General features: G+C 47.0%; 1 protein-coding gene across 1 annotated transcript in view; it reads left to right on the top strand.

The window, feature by feature from the left end:
- Positions 1–4888: 4888 nt before the first annotated feature.
- The window catches only part of LOC147693256 (uncharacterized), a 75180-nt gene continuing 57405 nt past the window's right edge, over positions 4889–22663 (top strand). The window contains exon 1 of the mRNA XM_086933651.1: positions 4889–4972. Coding sequence (XP_086789777.1) covers positions 4906–4972 — 67 coding nt within the window. The 5' untranslated portion in view covers positions 4889–4905. The remainder of the gene's footprint in view (positions 4973–22663) is intronic.

The following is a 22663-nucleotide window of genomic DNA, read 5'->3' on the forward strand; positions in this document are numbered from 1 at the left end:
TTTGAAAATTAAATCTGACTTATTATGGCTTCCTTTTACTTCATACCTCTCATCCAATCCTCCCCCCTTACCGCGTGCTTCTCATTCCTCATGATCCCTCCTTTTCTCTTCCTTTTTCTTCTCCCACCTCTCTCCTCTCTCCTCTTTTCCTGTCCTCTGCTTTCTCCCTTTTCCTCTCTCCTTTCTGATCCTTTCCTCTCTCCTTTCTATCTGTCCATACCTTTTTCTTTTTTCTTTCTCTCTGTATAAATTACTGTAGATTGATGTCTTTCATTATTATTACACTCATATGTACTTTTTCCTAATTTTTCATGACATATTTTTTGTATCACTCTTTAATGCTTAATAAAAATTTCTTAAACAAAAAAAAAAATAGATTACGGATTGATTAAAAACAAGAAACGAGTTTCCTCTGTAAGAGTGAGTTCAAGATTCCAAATATTAGTCCTATAAGCAACATGTTGTTCTCATAGTTTCTGCAGTTCTTAAACTTCCTACTAATAGATTTCTATATTTGATGTTTCATATTTACTTACACATTGGTTTAATATATCGAGCTTCAAACGCCCATGACAGAATAGATCGTCATGTCAAGGTCTACGAACTAGAGAGAGGGAGGGAAAGAAAACAATATTTCAGCAGCGATAAGTATTTCTTTCAGTTAGGTTTCACATCTCCTCTGTATGGTACACGATTCAGCATTAACTATACTGGTCAAACAGTAGAGTATTGCGTGCTCGGGCTCTTGATAGATATTGTAAAATCTAAAGGGTGGATGTAGCGTTTATATTCTAATAGTTCCAAATTATTATTATTATTATTATTAAATGGGTTTTATTAGGCGCAGACTACCCGGAGGCCTCGTAGCGCTGAATGTGACTGGGGGGCAAGTGAGGGTAGTGTGATTTACGTGAAAAGGATAGATGAAACCTATAAATTCCTATGGCCTTAAGGAGACGGTGCTGCGCTTCGTAATTCACTTACGTAAAGAAGCACGGCATCGGGCTTCCTGGGCGCGCGGCGGTTGGAATTCTTCACGCCAGCGTCTATAAGGAAAAATAAATAAACAAAAATGCCGCTCGTTAGTTGACCTTCCGCCCATTACCGAAAGGCATTTCTTAGGTCATCTCCTCATTACTCGTACGGTAGTGCCGACTACGTTTAGGATCAAAAGGTAGGTGCCCTAATTACCAAGTTTAACAAAAAACTGGATCGCCAATATCACTTACAGTTCTGCTGGCGGCTCCCCACAGCAAACCTAACGCTGTCTCTCCCGCGGCCCGTAAATACGAAATGACACTGGGACAAGGGAGGTTAAAGAAAAGTGAACGGTCTACGTTGGGTCACATGGGCTGAATCTCATTGGTTGGTGATCATGTGTCACATCTCTAGCTCCGTAAATTAAAGGTGTATACAAAGACAGACCAAAAGGTGCTGTTTTTTGTAGAAAAAATCACAATGGTGATCGGAAAACTTTATCCTACTCACAACGAAGCGCTAGGCTATTCTGGTATTGGGGTGACCTTAAACGTGAGGGCCTGGGCCGCCCCCATGTGCAGGCGGCACTTGTGCCTACTGATCAGGGTAGGCGGCTCAGGTGGGGCAAGGTGATCCCAGATGATTTTATGGCAACTTTATTGCCTAAAATCGAGGGAGACATAGAGACATGTTTAAATCAAGAGGCCCCCAATCGTACAATCATACAGGCTTTTGAATCTATATGTGTCCAAATATCGAGGGACCTGACAGTCAAGCCCACCAAGAGATTGCCTAGTACGTCAAAGTGGTTTGACGCTGACTGTTCACGAATAAATACTCGTTTGAAGCGTGCGTTAAAAGACATACCGAGGGATAAGGCCCTTATTGCCAATTTGAGGAGGGAATATAAACTGACCCTAAAGGGGAGAAAAGATGTTATTAAAAGTGATGCGTGGGACAAACTTCTCTCTATCGACGTCTTGCGGGACTGCAAGAAATTTTGGGAGATTATAAATCACCCATTTTTTGCCGGGACACATAACGAAGCTACTGACTGCGTCATCCCGGACGAGAAGTGGGTCCTTCATTTTAAAGACGTCTATAGTGACAAAAATAGTACAGCCCCGTGCGGCCAAATGGTTGCCCGGGTGTCCCCCCGGTAGAGTTTTCTGAGGAGGAAGTATTGAAGGCCATTTTGGAGACCTCAAAAAACAAGGCGCCGGGTGCCGATGGCGTACCTGCAGACCTATTTAGACATTCTCCGATAATTTGGTCTCAGGTACTAACCAAAGTTTTTAGGGCAGCAAATGACAACATGTTCCCAATACCTGGGCAACCTCCATTATAGTGCCAATTTTTAAAAAGGGACAACGTGAGGACCCGGGGTCTTACAGACCAATTTCCCTCCTTGACTCACCCATTAAAATCCTAGGCAGAGTCTTATTGTCAAAACTTAGTGGAAATCTGGAGGTCTGTGGGGGGCTTTCAAACATACAATACGGGTTCAGAGAGAAACGAGGTACCCTGGACCAATGTTTGAATCTGCACCTATTAATCGCTAAATATGCGGTGGCCGGGGAGGGGTCTCTTTATTTGGCTTTCATGGACCTCTCCTCGGCCTTCGACTTGGTAAATAGGTCCAAATTGTGGTTAATCCTTCTTGAGATGGGGATAGATCCTTCCCTGGTCGCTTTCATGGCCTCTTTACATCAGGAGCTATTCGCCAAGGTTAGGGTCATAAATGAGGGGAGGTGCACGGATACTTTTAGGTCGGAGAAAGGGGTCCGCCAAGGGTGCATCCTGGCCCCCCTCCTTTTCACCATTTACATAAACGGGTGGGGAAAACATCTAGAGGAGGGGGGGTAGACGCTCCGCGTGTGGGAGGACTGCAGGTCCCGGCCCTCCTATACGCGGACGATGCCGTACTGATTGCCCGCACAGGCATTGGTCTAAAGACATTATTGGATCGCTTTGGTTCCTTCATGGAAAACATTGACTTGAAGGTAAATGCTAAAAAATCTCATTCTATGATAGTGGGTAAACAAAGAGGAAAGTTTAGATCTAAAACCTTCATATGCCAGGGCGAGGTGGTCTCAAGGGTTCCGGTCTTCCCTTACCTGGGGGTCCTTTTTGATGAAAGGGGGTCCTGGGCCCCCCAGATGAAGGTGAAGAGTTTATCCTTGGCCCGTTCGACATCTGCACTGTTGCTTTTACCAAAAGGTTGGGGGCGAGGCCGATGGAAGCGCTTTTAAAGGTTTATAACACCAAGTGCATTCCCATTGCCACCTATGGGGCCGCCTTGTGGGGCTACGCTACCCAAGACAAAATCCAAAGGGTAGAAAATGGGATAATCAGACAACTGCTCTCAGTCCCCAAATCGACCCCTACCTTTTCCATCCACGAGGAAGTGGGTTTGCCTTACATTGTAGACAAGTTGAACCTGGCACCTCTCCTACTTTGGGCAAAGACATGGCTAAATCCAGAGTTAACTCTTTGGACCATGCCATGAAAATACCTTGGCTGAAGTATTTAAAAAGTACATTTTCTGCTCTAGGTAGACCGGAACTTTTTTTATCTCCATCTAACATCAGGAGAGATGTAAAGTGGATCAAGGTCCATTTTATGGAGAGAGTCCGTCTTAATAGAGAGGAGAAGGAAATAATGAAACCAACTGTAAGAGTACACTCTATGTTAATCACTACTCCCTCCCTGGAACCATACTTGAAAAGTGTTACAAGACCTCTTCATAGATTCCTATTAGTAAGATTCAGGTTTAATCTGGTTCAATTCTCTTTAGGATGTTACCCATCATGGGATAATTCAGAAGATGCCCCCCCTTGTGAGTGTGATAATTTTTCAAAGCAAGATACCATGCATTTCACGATGTTTTGTGGGTTTTATACTGCCGCCAGGAAAAAACACTTGTTACCTGTTTTGAGGGAGGCTGGCTTTATTCAAGTCAGACCCGCATTAATTTACCTCCAGATGTTGGGCAATATTTACATTACTTTTAGTGTTGCCAGTTTTCTAGCGGAAGCCTTTAGAACTAGGAATAAACGTGTACCACTGAACATTTTATTGTAAATACGGTATCGTTTTAATAGATTTTAATTCTATGAGTCAAACAAGATGCAGTACAGTTTAATTAGGGCCTTCACTGATTTTGCACATAAATGAACTGTTATTTTAATGTATATGTATTGTATGTGCCTTTTATGATTTTTTTTAAATCGGATAAAGTGTGCTTTTTTTTTTTTACCTTGGGTAAAGTCCGCGCGTTATAAAAATGCAGTAAATAAAAATAAAAAAATAAAATAAGGCCTGCTTTAGAAATGCAAACACAGCCATGGTGGTCGGGTGTCCCTCGCAGGCCACCGTCCCTGTATTCCCAGCCAACCTCAGGGGGTTGCAAATTACGTCCACAATCAATATTCATGGGGCTCGTGGCTCTGCAGTCTCCTGTCACTCAACATGTTTTTAACTGACCAATGTTTACATCGAATGCAAAGAAGCTGAGAGGGATATAAGAAACATGGGGGGGGGGGCAAGGCTCGAACCTTCAATGGATTAAAACGATTAAAAGAAGAAATGTAACACGGCGTCGATACTGGGCTTTTCCCAGATGTCGGAGAGTTTTCATCTGTGCTAGGAAAGCCCCGGAAGAACCCGGATGAGAGGGACAGGTTGCAAAGGACCCCCAGGTGAGCAGCGGCCGAGGATCACACGCGGCGTCAATCATGGAGTCAGACGCGGCTCTAATGCAACAGGAACACTGGAATAATAAGGAAACCATGAACTACCAATGGGGTGGGAAGTGTGGCCCCTGCTTCACCTGGCCCTGGGTGACGTCACTCAGGCGTCCAATCAAGGGATGGATAAAAGGCATCGGGGCTCCGCCCCAGGTTCACTCCCGCCGACTCCAGAAGCATGAAGGTCGCCGGCTCCCTGCTCCTAATCGCTCTCTGTGCCGGGGCCGTGTTCTCAGCGTCACGAGGTAAGAGCCCGAACCAAGATCACTTTCTGAGGCAGGTGATGTTTGTTGGCAGCTCGAGAGGCCCCAGACTGCAGGGGCTGCTGAATCCAAACACAGGAACATACATGAGCACCGGGGACAAGTGCTGGAAACAGCGAGGGGGCGGGGTGGGGTATTTCATTGAATTGAATTAGGGATTCGTTAAGCGCTGCTGTCACTCCTAAGGGAGCACCTTGGCGCTACGTGCTATACGAAGGCAGAGGAAGGACTTTTGAGTAAAGCAGGGGCTCTGGGGGCCTTTGAGGGTTCTTCCAGGGCTTTAAGAGGGCCGGGTCTCACCGGATCTGAGCTCCGGCAGTTTTTTCAAGGGGGCTTCGAAACCAGGCCCGGTTTTAGCGGGTGGGCCAGGCACCGAGGGCTTGAAGGCACGCTGGCTCAAAGTGCTTCAACCCCCCCCCCCCCCACCCTCACACAATGGAAAAAAGCTGCATTGTGTTGCAACTCTAGAAACACCAGGCCGTTAGCCGCTCTGTCTTTAAATATAACGTTTTAACAGAGTATGGTGGGAGGGTGTGGCGTAATGACCAGAAGTGCTGACTTTGGACCTTGGTAACCGTCTCGGTGTGGCTTAACGTCCTGTGATTTTGGGCAAATCACCTATTCTCTCTGTGCTTAAAAATGCCTGGCGCCTTGTGTTAATGTTACGAGTGCTCATGAAAAGCGCTCCAATACCTTCAGGCCCAGTTGGCGCTATATAAAACTGCACAAAAGAAATGGAATAAAAATGAAATGCTGGTTTTCAGAGGCGACGAAAGCAGATTGGCCTAAAACACTTTCATAGGTTCTGAGGAGGTGAATTGAGCTAAAACAGTGAAAGCACCGAAGAAGGAAGGCACTACCTTTAGCTCATCATAACGACCTACATGCCCTCCGCTCGGGTCTGGCTCTGCTTGTCCCATGAGTACTTGGGCTCGCCCATCTGTATTTTTTTTTATAGCAAACGCGTGAATAAGTCGGCGCAGTATAAGATACATTTCTCATCACAAATGGACGTTACCGTTTTTATAAGCCGGTCTTCGTTTTCATAGCGAAATTGCCTCATCATTTTTGTCCTAGTCGCAGTATTAACTTTTTTTCCAGAATTTTAATCTCGACTGTAATTTTTATGGGATCTGTTAAGAATTGTGCGAAATCTAGTGTTGGGGAAGTTGGCCAGCCCTCCTCAGTCTAAAATAATATTGGCTGAAAGCAAAGATATTTGATCTGAGAAAGCACACATTAGTTGCGCAGCAGTCGCTGACACTTGACGGAACTCCTTTGGGTGGGTTTAGGCTCCGGGTCAAATGAACAAAGGGCATTGTTCACAGGGAAGCCATCCTGGGGCTGAATTGGGCTGACCGCTGTAGAGGGCGCAGTAAAAACCTGAATAACACAACAGACTGATGAATGAAAAAAGCTGGCTGAAAAAACCTACAAGTCGGTATATTACATATAGCTTAAATAACCCTCTTGTACATATTAAGGATTTAGCAAGTTACAGACGAGTTCCACGACTATATAGAAGAATGAGGCTGAAGGTAAAGTTCCTTTAGAAGATTGTAGAGGTAACTTGCAATATCGCATTAATGCATGCTAGGGTGTACTTTATTCCTTATAATACATGATCACACGCTTGCCTTCCCACGATACTCAAATATCCTTTAAGTGAGTAGAAATCTTTATTGCATGATTAAAAAAACCTTTGCAAGTTACAGAATTTTAAGAACGATATATCAATAAATACATATAAAAATAAGTATAGGATCATATGCGTTATGAAGATTATAAAAATGTGTAAAAACCTACTTATAAAAAGGAGAGCTAAGGATCATGTCCATTATACAGTAAGGTGGCAGTTGGAACTGGGCTAATAATTGTGCTGGTGAGAAATCGCGTACTTGGGACACCTCACCAAGTTTTTTTATCTGCTTGTTCCAAAACCCTTACTAGAGCACAGTTTAGTTTAGTGTTCCGAGGGTCAAAGCAAGCCAAGACTGCTGCTCTACACGATCTAATCATGTTTGTGTTCCAGAGTTTCCTCAGGAGAGACCGTCTTTCGTTCAGCAGGTTTGGGCAAAGACAAAGGATGTGTACTATGTCTTCTTTGTGATTCCCGCAGAGTCTGCATTGTTCCTGTCCGTGGGCCCTTTTCCATTTTGGCAAATGGACCAACAGGTTAATTACTCCCATTCTAAACTTTAGGAAACTTAATTTTGTTCGTGCAGTGAATGGTTGAGTTAGGTACTCCTGTGGGGTCAACTGGGCATAGGATTGCAAGGATATCCATCCGTGACTTCTTTTTGCCAGCCGAGCCTTGTCTTCTACGGAAGAGAGCTTTTTTTGTGCTTATTTTCGCTAGTCGTTTGAATTCATTATGGCTTACTTGCATTCCCCAAAGGTCTTTCAGGCCTAGTGTTCTTAATCCTCTTTCCCAATATGTATGCCCTGCTCGCCATAGATTCATTTGAAGGCAAGACCATAGATGTTGCGCTAGGCTGCCTTCCTTCGATGACCTCAATTTATGACAGCACATTAGAAAACTCAAGGCTCTGGCAAGTGATTGGTGGCAAATTCCCAGTTCCAACCTAATTTGGGCCGGTGATGTTTGACTTCGTAGCTTGAACACTATTCTACACATTTTTGTAATAATTTTGTCCAGTTGGCCGCTATCCAAGCCTTTTAGAACCTCGCTTCCGTAGGTTAATGTGGGAATAATTTTTGCTTGCGCTACCTGGATTGTTGGAGCGAACGTTGGGCCTTGTAGTTTCTTATGTATAGAACTGATTGTGAAAGCAAGCGCAGAACCCTTCTTTTTTTTGTTCTAAGTGTGTTTTGTATCTTCCGTTGTTGTTAAAAGACTCCAAGGTACTTGTGGCATTTGGATTCAGCAATCCTTTCTTGATTAAAGACCCAAACCAGCTTCTTGCCCTTTCTTGAACGAACCGCCAAAATTTTGGTCTTCTTGCTGTTTATCTGGAGCTCGTTCTTATTTGAATAGTCAGAGATGGCGTCCATGAGTCTTTGCAGGCCGATCTTTGTTTTGCTAAGAAGTACAACATCAGCGTATAAAAGATTTGACAACAAGAAACCAGCTACTTTGGGAGAATGAGAATTTACCTTATTTAAGGCTTCTGGAAGATCGGATAGGAACAAGTTAAAAAGTGTGGGGGCAAGGACACATCCTTGTTTGAGCCCTTTTGTCGTTGGAATTGGACATGATAGTCTGGACCCGTCCCCAATCTTTATCCTGACCCATGTGTCCTGATGGAGAAGCTGTATGGCTCTTAGGAGATCATTTGGGATGTTTAGCCTGTACAGCTTCTGCCAGAGCTTAGCTCTATTCACCTTGTCGAAGGCAGCTTTATAATCAATAAATCCCATATAAAGTGGGCAAGTGCTTACCTCTGCCTGATCGATCAGACAAGAGAGGGTCATAAGATTGACAGAGGTGCCGGTGTTACTTGTGAAACCAGTTTGGTTCGGAGGAATTACAGAATGATCATCAGCCCATGCCCTAAGTGAGTTAAGAAGCAAACCAGCAAAATACTTTGCTTCATTGTCAATGAGTTATATCAAAAAGAAAGTGCCAGGGCTCGGATTCAATTCACAACAGCTTGTTTATTCAGCTGGTGTGTACCTTCTTTTTGTTAATTCATGAAGGTATTGTGTTTACATTTGTCATTATTTCAAATTTTCAAAACATATTTACATTTTATGCAAGCTACAGAGGATTAAACATTCCTTTTGCTGTGGAAACAATACATATAAGGTTTCATGCATTACAATACTTTCTGTATTTTCTGGCAAAACAAATAAGAAAACAATCATGTGTGGTTACACTTTCACTATTTCAATATAAAACAAACATTAAATCATGTACACCTAGATTTATTCAGGTACTGATCCTTATGAGCAAGTAATCATTGTTAGATGGACCAGACACATTGGGCGATATGACTTTAGTTGCATCGCCCTATGCTTGTGTGCTAACCCCTGACATTTGGGTTGCCTCTTTGAAACAGCAGAATAGCCGACGCGTTTCCAAACCCTTCTTTCTGTTAATAGGGTTCTTCCTCAGGACTGGGCTGTGTACCTGTGGTGTAAAATTGGGGGACATTTAGTATCTCCTTTTCTCTAAACTGTTCAGCTTACATCTTACATAGGTAAAACCTGTGGGGGAATTTTACCTTTTCTCACGATGTTGTGGGCTGTAATTTTCAAAAGCGGGGCATCAAATTATCCTTGGTTTTCACCATTGCCTGAATGAAATTAAAGGATGGTGGTTTCATGAGTTTATGAATTTCTAGCACTTGTTTGCACATTTTGTGTCCAAGTTTACGATGCGCTATCACTTACTTGTTGACTGTGTGTTTCTAATCACTCGATGGATTGAAGTAACCGTTTATGGAAATCTGTTTGGAGTTCCGCGGTGTTTGCGTTCTGTTTGAATAAAAGTTTAAATCAGTCCGCGGGTAAAAAATGCTTGGATTTTAAACACGCATTCTAACGCTATCGTGCTTACTTGTGTGTGGCGTGGTGAGGGACTCAGGCACTGCTACACTTTCTTTCGTTTGGGCCGTTGTTTCTCTAGACCGGTTGGCAATTCTGTAAGTTAAGCACAAGGGTGTCGACCATTACTTAACGATCCATATTTTTGTTTAAACTGTGCTTCGGTCTGTTCGTTGCAGGCTTCTTACCTCTGTCTGTATTTCTCTAAAGCAGTGATCGAGACTCCATGGGGCCGCGTGACTGTCACTCCTAACGCTGATCTGTTCAAGTCAGATTTCCAACACCCAGTGGAACTCTATTTCCTGTTTTAATATGCTGCTAGGCATTATGGGACTTGTAGTGTTCCGCATGTTGCCGTTTTATGCGCTTAATTATGTCTTCAATTTTTTGGACTGGATGACAAGGTGGTTAGCGCAATGACTGGCATATTCTAATAAATAGTGCTTCTTGGCAAACGGTGGGTTGGCAGGGGGCTCAATTAGATCTTTGCAGTTCTGACATTTCGTTCAACCCATCCATCACACAATTAAATTTGAGAATTAAATAGGCTTCTTTTTTCAGTAGCATGGCATCGATGTTTCCTCCTCTAGGAGGAACTTTCATAGCTTGTAATACTGTCCATTTGAAATCTGTCTCAATGTGTTGATGTTCCACAAAGTGCTGTACCATGGGCGCAGACAGCACTTTGTGTCTGATTCTGGATCTGTGTTGAGCTATTCGCTGATTAACTTTTTGGGTAGTTTTCCCAGTGTACAGCTTAGGACAGGGGCACATAATGCGTATATTACATTATTTGTTTTGCAATTTGAGAATCCTTTATGTGTCCATTTTATTGTGTTGAATTGGAATTCCTCCCCTTCGATTGTGTTAGGGCAGGACGCACACGAACCACATTTGTGATGGCCTGTTATGGGTGGTAATTTCCACAGCGTGCGTAAGTCCGTTTTGGCTTTGCTGACTCCCAGGTCAGCTCTTACGATGTGTTGTGCAATGCTTCTATTCTTCTTTAAAGCGAACGGCTTCTCCATTGGAACTTCAGAATTCGTGATCAAATGCCAATTTTTTTAGAATAATAGACTTCAGTTTGTTGGTATATGGCCCGAATGTAGTAACACATACCGGCCTTTCAAGGGGTTTGGTGTCTTTTTTTCTCAATAGTTCTTCTCGTGGGGTGTGCCATGCCCGTGTGGTTGAATGTTTCAATAGTTTCCGAGGGTAACCTCTTTGTTGGAGTTGATCACTAAGTATTTGGGAGTGAGTTATGAAATCTTCCTTTCTGGAACAGTTACGTCGGATTCTCAACATTTGTCCGTACGGCAAATTAGATTTCAAACTTTTGGGGTGGTAGCTTGCGCAATGCAAAATTGTGTTCTTGTCCGTATTTTTGCGATGTAAGGTGGTTGTCAATTTGTTTTCATGGGGAAAAACCACCACATCAAGGAAGGTAAGAGATGTTCTGCTATGTGTCATCGTGAACTTTGTCTGGTGTTGAGCCACTGGTGGAATTGGGCGAGCATTTCTTCAGACCCTTTCCATTGACACCAGATATCATCAATGAAACGATACCATGTTGATATGTTTTGTTGAAATGGGTTGTTGTGGTAAATGAAGCGCTCCTCATACAGGGCCATGAAGAGAACCGCCATCTCTGGGGCATAAGGACACCCCATGGCGGTCCCCTTCACCTGCATGTAGAACGCGTCCATGAACCGGAAATAATTTCTTTTGAGAGCTATTCTCGCTAAATCAATGATGTCTGTGGGGACTCTTTGTGGTCGGGGTCGTGTGTCTAGGTAATACTCCATTGCTTCCAGTCCCTCTTCCTGAGGGATCTGGGTATATAGAGAGGTGACATCGAAGGATACCATCAACTCTTGAATTCCATCAAATGGGACCCCTTTAACCTTATTAATAAAATCCATAGTATCTTTGAGATATGATGTTACTTCAGGCAAAAAAGGTTTAAGGAACACATCCACATACTTGGCCAATGGTTCCAATAATGAATCCCACCCGGAGACTATGGGCCTTCCGGGTGGTTCAGTTAACCTCTTATGTATTTTCGGGAGAAAATAGATAACTGGAATACGTGGACTCTTTTTGTCAAGATATTGAAACTCCTTCGTTCCTAATATCCCCTTGTCCCGACCCTCTATAAGTTTTGTCTGAATCTCAGCTTTTATTTGTGGAGTCGGATCCTCTTTGACTTCTCTATACCAATCGGTGTTCTTGATTTGACTGTTGGCTTCTGCGATATATTTATCTCTGGCCCAGACCACCAGTGCGCCCCCCTTGTCAGCGGGTTTTAACACTATGAAATCATCATTGCGTAAATTGTTCAGTGCCGTTTGTTGTTCTCTACTGATGTTCCTCTTGAGGAACATTTTTTGTTTGCTTAACTGTGTGATGGAGGATAGAACGATCTGTTCAGAGGCTATTATTTCCTTTGGGATTGTATACGTTGGGGGAACGAATGTGGATTTGTTAGACAGGTTAGAGGGTTCTGCTACTCTGGTGTCCCCTTTATTGTGGAAAAATGCCTTTAATCTCAGTTTACGACAGAACTCTAGTGCTTCTATTTTCAGATTCGTCAGATCGGTGTTGGTTGTTGGCACGAATTTGAGTCCTAATTCAAGAACAGATTTTTCGTGTACAGTTAATTCTTTATTTGATATATTCACTATAGAGGTGAGGTTTATGTCTTGTACTGGGTTCTTCGTGTTCTCATTTCCCATGGTTGGGGCTGAGGTTTGAATCTGACTCTGCCTCTGCCTTCGCCCTTCTCTAAAAAAGGATTTCGTTTGGAAGATCCCTCCCTTGGGTCTGAATCGTTAACAGATTCTGATGATGAACTCTCTGAGAGTCACAAATCTGTTTTTGGACCTCCCCTGATATTGTGATAAAGCTCGTTGAGATTCCGTTTGGGTGTAGTAGTCCTCTTTTAAGTACGGGTAAACTGACTCAATTTTGAAGTCCTTAACGTCTTTGTCAAATTTGTTGGACCTGAAGTTAATGGTGTTGTCTCTAAATGTGGCAATTTCCTTATCAATTTTTTCGAGTAAAGCTTTTGCTTCGTCTACAGTATGGTTGTCCTCTATGGCTTTAATCAACGCCTCTATCTCTTCCTGTTCTTTTTGGCAAATTCTCTTAGCTGTTTCAACAGTATGGACCATAAGGTCTCTGCTACACTTTGTCGCTAAGTAGCTAAAGCCCTTTTTGTATACTGGGTCCTCTGTGAACACCACCGGTACGTTTTTAACTTGAAGACCCCAAGGGATGGTACCTGCCTTGAGGTGTTCAAACAAAAAATGCCCGTGCAATTCTGTGCGTGTGTTTCTTGTGCAGTCTTAATAACTTATCACTTTCATTTTGTTGTTGTGCGTTTGTGCTGAGTTTGATGGAGGAGAACGGAGAAGGTCCCGAAATCAAATTTTTGATGTGTGCCTCAGAAAAGGAAAGTGTTTCCTCCTCTGACATGTTCCAACAGGTTATGTTCTATAACCCGTTGTGCCAATTACTGGGAAATTATTGTGGCTTTTATGCCAAGAAACCCACGCAGGCTTTTGCCTGCTCTTTCTACGTTTATCACTGGAGGGGTTTTGTCAATGAGGGCTATAACAAGGCGATAGTTCCCGGGAGATTTTTTTATCCCCGCCTTTGAAGATTGGTGCCAAAATGGATCCCTGCCAGGAGGGTGGTATGATTTTTATTTTGCAGGATACAGTTGAAGAGGGTGGTTAGCTTCGAGGCCCAGAAGGTTGTGTCCTCCTTAAACAGAGCCTGAGGAATTCCACCAGGGCCTGGGGCACCGTCCTTCCGACCCTTTTTGATCAGTTTTTCAATTTGGGCCACCTCGATTGTTTTATTCTTTGTTGCTTTGCGACGTGGGGCACTCATTTGGTTGTGCAGTTTTCTGGCTAACGTGGAAAGATTCCTTCATTGAAGGGGATTTGATGTTACAATCAGTTGGCTTAGCTGCCGCTTTTTGAGTGAGAATGTCTTCGACATTAAGATTCTGACGCAGGGTTTTTACTTTTTGGTCATTAAAGTGAAGCTACAGAGAGGCGACCCACTCAGTCTCCAGTATGCATGAGGACGCGGCTTTCGGGGCTCGCCCAGAAATGCTATTGATGGTTCGCCAGAACCTAGCGGAATTGTTTGTTTTAATGTCATTTTGCAGCCTAGCCCAGAAGGAGTTCCAGAGACTTCTGCGTTGTTCTCTTTTAGCCTTCTTTAGGTAGCTGCGAGCCTCTCTCAAATTTGTTAATAACTGAGGATCCGTTGGATTTGTTTTTAAAGCCCGCCATGTTAGATTCATGTTTCTTGTAGCAGATTGTATTGCGGGGTAGCGACTAGGCGTCTGCCTTTGCCCGTACAAGTTCGCCTGCCTTATTGGTTTTGCATGTTTGTCGATCAGTTCGATTGCAAATGTTGACCAGGTAGCGATTTCATCATTTGTGGGCCTCCTGGTGCTCTCCATAATAAGTTTGGCATCTGCTGCTATTTGTTGAAAGTTGCTGAAGGAGCACTTGATGGGTTTTAAGTTTATCGTGTAGCAGTCAGATGGCAGTGACCTATCTTCTTCATGTTGAATTAATCTGGTCATAAGCGATATTTCTTGTGGCCGGTGGTCACTTTCAGTTCTGCTTCCAAGGCTAAAACCTATTTGGCGGAGAAGTGGAAGACTGACAAAGGTATAGTCAATTAGCGAAGCACCATTTTTACTCAGATAGGAGAAGCAAGGTGGCTTGTCTAGAGGAAAGCGCCCGTTTAAGGCTCTGAGGCCCAGATTTTCCAGGTTGCCTTGTAAGGAGCGTCCTTTGGAGTCATTCTTGTGCCAACCTGGGGGGTCCTGCGGGGGTATGACCCAAATGCTATCATGTGATTTGGTTATCTCGTTTTTGCCTGGGTCCGACATTAGCCACATGTTGAAATCACCTGATAGTATTATTTCTGGTTCGAGGGATCCGATTTTCACTCTTAGTACAGTTGCTATTGCTTCTTCTGAGAAAGATTGCCTTGATACTGTGTTTGGACGGACATAGGCATTCATTAAGAGCAGGGTCCTGCGCTGGGCTTTGTCGGAGGTAAAGGAAATTCCCACGCACTGGAGGGAATGTGATGAACCACCTAAGTCCAATGAAGCAATTGCATTTTTGATGGATATGTAAATTGCTAGGCCACCACTGCCTCTTCCCGAAGATTTCAGTTTTTGTGCTGGAATATGATGAGTTTTGAAGCCTTCGATTTGCTGTGGTTCGAGCAGCCATGTCTCTTGAAGTAGTAGTATCTCGAATTCCTGAAAATGAGAGATTATGGCTTTGTCTTCCAGTTTGTTGGCTATTCCGTTTATGTTCCAAGAGCATATCTTTAGAGGGCACATATTTAGGGCCTTTACACTGCTATTCTGTCATCGTAACAGGCGAGTTGTATTTAGGGTGCCTGCCAACCATGACCATGTGCAGACCTCCTCCCGATCCCTATTTGGTGTGCGCCAGTCTTCTCTCAATTTTCTTTGTTTGTCTTCGCGGGTGGGAGTTTTATTGCATGTGCCCCTGAGGACTGAGTACATTTCTGCCCGTGTGTGCCTAGGTTCTTGATTTGCCAACAAGACATGTGGGTATCCCGCTACCCTGCCAGGTTGTAGCAGTATGCCCCACTGCTTGAAGGTGTCTGTGTGCCCTAGGATGGTGTTCGTTACCTCTGCCTATCTCCAAGTGACCTTTGTGGTTTCATTTATTTGGCCATGACTTGGTGCAATGAATATTTGGCCATGACATGGTGCAATGAATTCTATCGATGTGATGTCTTGTGTGGTTATACCGTTTAGCAGACCAGTGGCTTGTTACCACAATTGAGAATATTGTGGATGCCGTTGGACTTGTACTCCGGGTAGAAGAGTGTAAAGTTGGAGTCTCCACATGAAGGGGACTTATTCAGCCTTGAATTTGCCTCTGATGTTTGGGCGCAATTCCCATGATCTCAAATATCCTTGGTATTTTGCTTTTTCATATGAAATAGATAGGATCGGTGCAGGTGTGGAGAATAAAAGTAGAGTTTGTATTGTAAAATTAAACACACTAAAAAGCCGTTGGATATTTGTTGCAAAATATATTTATATCAGTTTAGCGTAAGTAATTTTAAAAATAACGCTCTTTAATTGCATGAAGTGCACAAAAAAAACATTTTGCCATATCGTCCTTCTGCATATCACTGTTCTAGAAAAACAAAGCAGAAGAAACCAGCATTGGCATAGCCAATAGGTCTTGCATGGCTGAACACTTATAAGGTCCCAAAGGCAACAGTTGATGTTGTTGCACCAAGGATATTGTGCTGGATAACTAAACACTTATAAGGTCCCAAAGGCGCGAACTTATGGCTAGGCCAATGCTTGTTATCATTATCAATGGCCGATGCAGGACAACAATAAGACAATACAAAGTGTCCAGATAACGCTGGTGATTAATGATCCTGCTGGAGAGCAATCATTGGTATGTTAGTAGTTTTTAAATGCAGATGAACTGTGTTTTATGTGGATAGCTCAGTGGGTTACTGCTTCTGTCACTGAGATCCTTGTGCTACTTGGAGTTCAGAAGTTACAATCCTAACCTAGGACAGTAACCAATGAACTGTCATCAAAGAGCTGCATACAAACATGGATGGTACAGTTAGAACTTCACTTTTTAGGTTTCGCTTGTCGAAAGCTGTGCAAGCAGCGTTCGCACAGGCGAAATCTTATGTTTACAGTGTGTGTTTAGTCCCGCCCCTCTGTTCCATTGGCTAGCTCCATAAATGGAGGCTAGCCATTGGAACAGAGATCTGTACGTCATGGCCGGACCAGATTCATGGGCGTTCCTGACAGTTTTTCGCATTTTGCCCACGTCATGCGGCGGTTCCTTTTTTTTTTTTTTTTAAAGTTTTGTTTTTGCCATTTCGGAACTGTCCTTTTCAGGGGTGGGTTGCGCAATGTCCCGCTCTCCGTTCCTGCCCCCCCTCCCGCTGTTCGTGTGCCCGTTCCTGCCACCCCCCCCCGCTGTCCGTTCAACCCCCCCCCCCCGCTGTCCGTTCCCGCCCACCCCGCTGTCCGTGCTCCGTGTGACTGCTATTGTCGGCAGTTACTTCCCTGGCTGTTCGTTTGTTTGGAGATTGCATTAGTGCTGTACTCTTAATTCCATCTCAGGGACAGCATAGGTCTATGTTAGTTTATTTACAGTCTTTTTACAGTCTTTTTTCGGAATCTGTGTTTCCGAGGTGATTAGCCTTTACTGTACTCTTCCCAATCAATCAATCAAAGACCTTTATAGAGCGCGCTACCTACCCGTAGGGTCTCGAGGCGCTTTCGGGGGGGGGGGGGGGGGGTTGCCGCTACTGCTCGAACAGCCAGGTCTTGAGCTTCTTCCTGAAGGAGAGGTGGTCTTGGGTCAGGCGCAGGTCGGCCGGGAGGGAGTTCCAGGTCTTGGCGGCCAGGTAGGAGAAGGACCTTCCTCCTGTAGTGGCTCTGCAGATGCGTGGGACGGCGGCGAGGGCGTGGCTGGCGGATCGGATGTGGCGTTTGGGAGCGTAGAAGTTGATTCGGTTGTTGAGGTAGCTCTTGGTCGTGGAGAGCTTTGTGTGCGTGGGTAAGGAGGCGGAAGGTGATTCTCTTGTTGACCGGGAGCCAGTGGAGGCCTCCGGAGATGTGGCTGTGTCGTGGGATGTCGAGGATGAGTCTGGCTGAGGCGTTCTGGATGCGCTGGAGCCTCTTCTGGATCTTGGCGGTGGTTCCGGCGTAGAGTGCGTTGCCGTAGTCCAGTCGGCTGGTGACGAGGGCCTGGGTGATGGTCTTCCTGGTCTCTGTGGGGATCCACCAGAAGATCTTCCGCAGCATGCGCAGGATGTTGAAGCATGACGAGGAGACGGCGTTGACTTGCCTGATCATGGAGAGGGAGGAGTCCAAGATGAAACCCAGGTTGCGTGCGTGGTCCGTCGGTTTGGGTGCGGTGCCCAGGGCGGGGGGCCACCAGGAGTCATCCCAGGCGGAGGGCGAGGAGCCCAGGATGAGGACCTCCGTCTTATCTGTGTTCAGCTTCAGGCAGCTCGTCGTCATCCACTCAGCTACCTCTCTCATCCCTTCGTGTAGGTTGGCTCTGGCGGTGGCGGGGTAGTTGGTCAGGGAGGGTGTCGTCAGCCTAGGAGATTATGTTGAGGTTGTGTTGCCGTGCGATGGCCGCGAGGGGGCTCATGTAGACGTTGAAGAGAGTCAGGCTCAGTGAGGATCCTTGAGGAACGCCGCAGATGACTTTGGTGGCCTCTGACTTGTACGGTGGTAGGCGGACTCTTTGTGTTCTTCCGTCGAGAAAGGAGACTATCCATTCCCCCGTCCTTGTGCTCCGCCCGGCGGCCGGGTTTTGCTTCGCCGTCCGGCCGGGCACAGCCAGCCACTCTTCCCCCGCCCTTGTGCTCCGCCCGCCGGCCGGGTTTTGCTCCGCCGTCCGGCCGGTCACAGCCAGCCATCTTCCCCCGCCCTTGTTCCAACCTTCAGTGACTTATCCATTCCTGCACTAGGAGAAGGAAAGACAAGAAATAAGGGAACACACTTCACTCTAATTTGGAACCCGAACATTCCTTTCCTTCAGTCTGGCCTCTGCCCATCATTCTTCACAACATACATGGTCTCAGGCTATTTCTGAAGGGGACAGAGCAACATTCAACGTGAAACAGACAGCGCTGCACATCACGCAGACATCACTGCTGCACTGTTGCACTGCACTGAGTCATTTTCACTGCAGTACTCGGGGCAGTGTGATCCTAACAGCAGCATAGCACATTCACCCTCAGAACTCTACGGGGTCACACAGTGCAGCTCTACACAGAGCATGCATGCTCGTGGGCCCGATTCCGGCGGGATGCTATTTTTTTGAGCAAAAAAATGCTTTTCTTTAGGCCGTCTACCGCCTGAACAGCATCTGTTTCAATAGAAGTGAAAGGGGTAAATCCATGCTCCTGATTGTGTTTTTAGACTCTCCCACCTCCCTCCTCTAAAATGTTGGCCTGTATGCACAGAGTGACTGTCACTGTAGCAATGCACATGGTGGCACTGACTCAGTGCAGCACTGCAGACTATGCCCTCACTGCATCACTCGACAGGGATCTCACTGCAGCATTAGAGAGACCTCACTGCAGCACTGTAGAGCCTGGCCCTCACTACAGGGCTGAACAGCATCCCTCCAGTATACCAAGACACCCTCACCGCAGCACTGCACAGAGTGACAGTCATTGTTACTGCACTGGAGAGACCTCACTGTAGAGCCTGACCCTCACTGCAGGGCTGAACAGCATCCCTCCAGTATACCAAGACACCCCCACAGCAGCACTGCACAGAGGGACCGCCATTATTACTGCACTGGAGAGACCTCACTGTAGAGCGTGACCCTCACTGCAGGGCTGAACAGCATCCCTCCAGTACACCAAGACACCCCCACAGCAGCACTGCACAGAGGGACCGCCATTATTACTGCACTGGAGAGACCTCACTGTAGAGCGTGACCCTCACTGCAGGGCTGCACAGAACAGCCCTCCTTGCAGTGCTACACAAAGAAGCGCTTAATGGAGAAATGCACAGAATAATCCTCATTACCACACTACAAACAGTACCCCCCTCAGCAGCACTGCACTAGAGGGCAACACTGCAAGGTGATCATTACATCACTGCCCAGACCGACTCTAATTACAGCACTGCACACTGTGGCCTCCTCTACAGCACTGCACACTGTGGCCTCCTCTGCAGCACTGCACACTGTGGCCTCCTCTGCAGCACTGCACACTGTGGCCTCCTCTGCAGCACTGCACACTGTGGCCTCCTCTGCAGCACTGCACACTGTGGCCTCCTCTACAGCACTGCACACTGTGGCCTCCTCTGCAGCACTGCACACTGTGGCCTCCTCTGCAGCACTGCACACTGTGGCCTCCTCTGCAGCACTGCACACTGTGGCCTCCTCTGCAGCACTGCACACTGTGGCCTCCTCTGCAGCACTGCACACTGTGGCCTCCTCTGCAGCACTGCACACTGTGGCCTCCTCTGCAGCACTACATATTCACCCTCACTGCAGAAATGTGTGTGTGGCTGGCTCTGGGTGTGTGTGTGTGGCTGGCTCTGGGTGTGTGTGTGTGTGTGTGTGTGTGTGTGTGGCTGTGGCTGGCTCTGGGTGTGTGTGTGTGTGTGTGTGGCTGTGGCTGGCTCTGGGTGTGTGTGTGTGTGGCTGGCTCTGGGGGGGTGGGTGTGTGTGGCTGGCTCTGGGGGGGTGGGTGTGGCTGGCTCTGGGGGGGTGGGTGTGGCTGGCTCTGGGGGTGTGTGTGTGTGGCTGGCTCTGGGGGTGTGTGTGTGTGGCTGGCTCTGGGGGGGTGTGTGTGTGGCTGGCTCTGGGGGGGGGTGTGTGTGTGGCTGGCTCTGGGGGGGGGGTGTGTGTGTGGCTGGCTCTGGGGGGGTGTGTGTGTGGCTGGCTCTGGGGGTGTGTGTGGCTGGCTCTGGGGGGGGGTGTGTGTGGCTGGCTCTGGGGGTGTGTGTGTGTGGCTGGCTCTGGGGGTGTGTGTGTGTGGCTGGCTCTGGGGGTGTGTGTGTGGCTGGCTCTGGGTGGGTGTGTGTGGCTGGCTCTGGGTGGGTGTGTGTGGCTGGCTCTGGGTGGGTGTGTGTGGCTGGCTCTGGGTGTGTGTGTGTGGCTGGCTCTGGGTGGGTGTGTGTGGCTGGCTCTGGGTGGGTGTGTGTGGCTGGGTGTGTGTGTGTGTGTGTGTGTGGCTGGCTCTGGGTGTGTGTGTGTGGCTGGCTCTGGGTGTGTGTGTGTGGCTGGCTCTGGGTGTGTGTGTGTGTGTGGCTGGCTCTGGGGGTGTGTGTGTGTGTGTGGCTGGCTCTGGGGGTGTGTGTGTGTGTATGGCTGGCTCTGGGGGTGTGTGTGTGTGTGTGTGTATGGCTGGCTCTGGGGGTGTGTGGCTGGCTCTGGGTGTGTGTGTGTGTGGCTGGCTCTGGGTGTGTGTGTGTGTGGCTGGCTCTGGGTGTGTGTGTGTGTGGCTGGCTCTGGGTGTGTGTGTGTGTGGCTGGCTCTGGGTGTGTGTGTGTGTGGCTGGCTCTGGGTGTGTGTGTGTGTGGCTGGCTCTGGGTGTGTGTGTGTGTGGCTGGCTCTGGGTGTGTGTGTGTGGCTGGCTCTGTGTGTGTGTGTGTGTGTGTGTGTGGCTGGCTCTGTGTGTGTGTGTGTGTGTGTGGCTGGCTCTGGGTGTGTGTGTGTGTGTGTGTGGCTGGGCCTGGGTGTGTGTGTGTGTGTGTGGCTGGCTCTGTGTGTGTGTGTGTGTGTGTGTGGCTGGCTCTGGGTGTGTGTGTGTGTGGCTGGCTCTGGGTGTGTGTGTGTGTGTGTGTGTGGCTGGCTCTGTGTGTGTGTGTGTGTGTGTGTGGCTGGGCCTGGGTGTGTGTGTGTGTGTGTGTGTGGCTGGCTCTGGGTGTGTGTGTGTGTGTGTGGCTGGCTCTGTGTGTGTGTGTGTGTGTGTGGCTGGCTCTGGGTGTGTGTGTGTGTGGCTGGCTCTGGGTGTGTGTGTGTGGCTGGCTCTGTGTGTGTGTGTGTGTGTGTGTGGCTGGCTCTGTGTGTGTGTGTGTGTGTGTGTGGCTGGCTCTGGGTGTGTGTGTGTGTGTGTGTGGCTGGGCCTGAGTGTGTGTGTGTGTGGCTGGCTCTGGGTGTGTGTTTGTGTGTGTGGCTCTGGGTGTGTGTGTGTGCTAGTAATTGCTGTCTGCTGAGCTCGTCCGTAGGGTTCAATAGGGCTCACATTTGCGAGAGATTAAGCTAATGGCAATATAAATGACAATGCCATTTATTTATCTGTTTTCAAAACCAACACATAAATACAAATGTTGTCATTTACAATGCCAATAGCTCAAACGAAAGGCGAAACCATTGCATTGTAAATGCTTGTTTTTGTTTTGTGATATAGTTGGTTAGAACTGCCCCAGCCTTTCATTATTCTAATGTTGCTAAAATGAGTATGTGGGCAGATATACATTTCTATCAGTAAAGATGACCCCCATGGAATACTCTTTAAATCCTACGGTTGTGTTTCCCCAGACAAAACCCTCTTAAAATATCCCGCCTACCAGTATGGATAACATGTGAATCCTACACCTTGCAATCCTCATTGGCTTATCTGACATTCCCTGTAGTCTGATTAACATACTTGTATGGTTCATTGTCTCTGTATAATGTGTGCGTGGTGTAAAGTACTGACACACACTACACCGATATGAGTAGCGCTATCCAGCAAAGGACATGCATATAAGGTAGGGGCTACGTAAAGATGAGGGGCATTGGTGGAGGGTGGAAGTGAGGGAATCCGAGGAAGAGTTCATGGGTGGAGGGGGGAGCTAGGGAGAGATGAGGGGCACTTTTGAGGTTGGCAGTGAGGGAATCCGAGGAAGAGTTCATGGGTGGAGGGGGAGCTAGGGAGAGATGAGGGGCACTGTTGGAGGTTGGCAGTGAGGAAGTGTGGGAATCCGAGGAGGAGTTCATGGCTGGAGGGGGAGCTAGGGAGAGATGGGGGGCACTGGTGGAGGGTGGAAGTGAGGGAATCCGAGGGAGAGTTCAAGGGTGGAGGGGGAGCTAGGGAGAGATGAGGGGCACTTGTGGCGGGTGGCAGTGAGGGAATCCGAGGGAGAGTTCAAGGGTGGAGGGGGAGCTAGGGAGAGATGAGGGACACTGGTGGAAATTGGCAGTGAGGGAATCCGAGGGAGAGTTCAAGGGTGGAGGGGGAGCTAGGGAGAGATGAGGGGCACTGGTGGAGGTTGGCAGTGAGGGAATTCGAGGAGGAGGTCATAAGGGGAGTGGCTATGGGGAGATGAGGGGCACTTGTGGCGTGTGGCAGTGAGGGAATCTGAGGAGGAGGTCAATAGGGGGGCCATGGAAGGATGAGTAGTAAAGGTATTTACGGAGAAAGAGGTTATTGGTGTGGCCCCAAGAAAGACTTTTGCATCAGCGCCGTCACTGCCTTTCTGTTTTTGTTTATTTAATTAGCAGTCGGGTCATAAGGGCTACTGTGGAACATACTTTAAAGTGCGTGCTAATTATATTTAGTGCTATATTCAATGTTTTTAAGTTTGAAGGTGATTTTACTAATGTTTTTACTGGGAAAAATGAAAGTGGAGCCTGATTGTGC

This window comes from Lissotriton vulgaris, chromosome 8 (genome assembly GCF_964263255.1).
Source record: "Lissotriton vulgaris chromosome 8, aLisVul1.2, whole genome shotgun sequence".
In the NCBI taxonomy this organism is placed as follows: Eukaryota; Metazoa; Chordata; class Amphibia; order Caudata; family Salamandridae; genus Lissotriton; species Lissotriton vulgaris.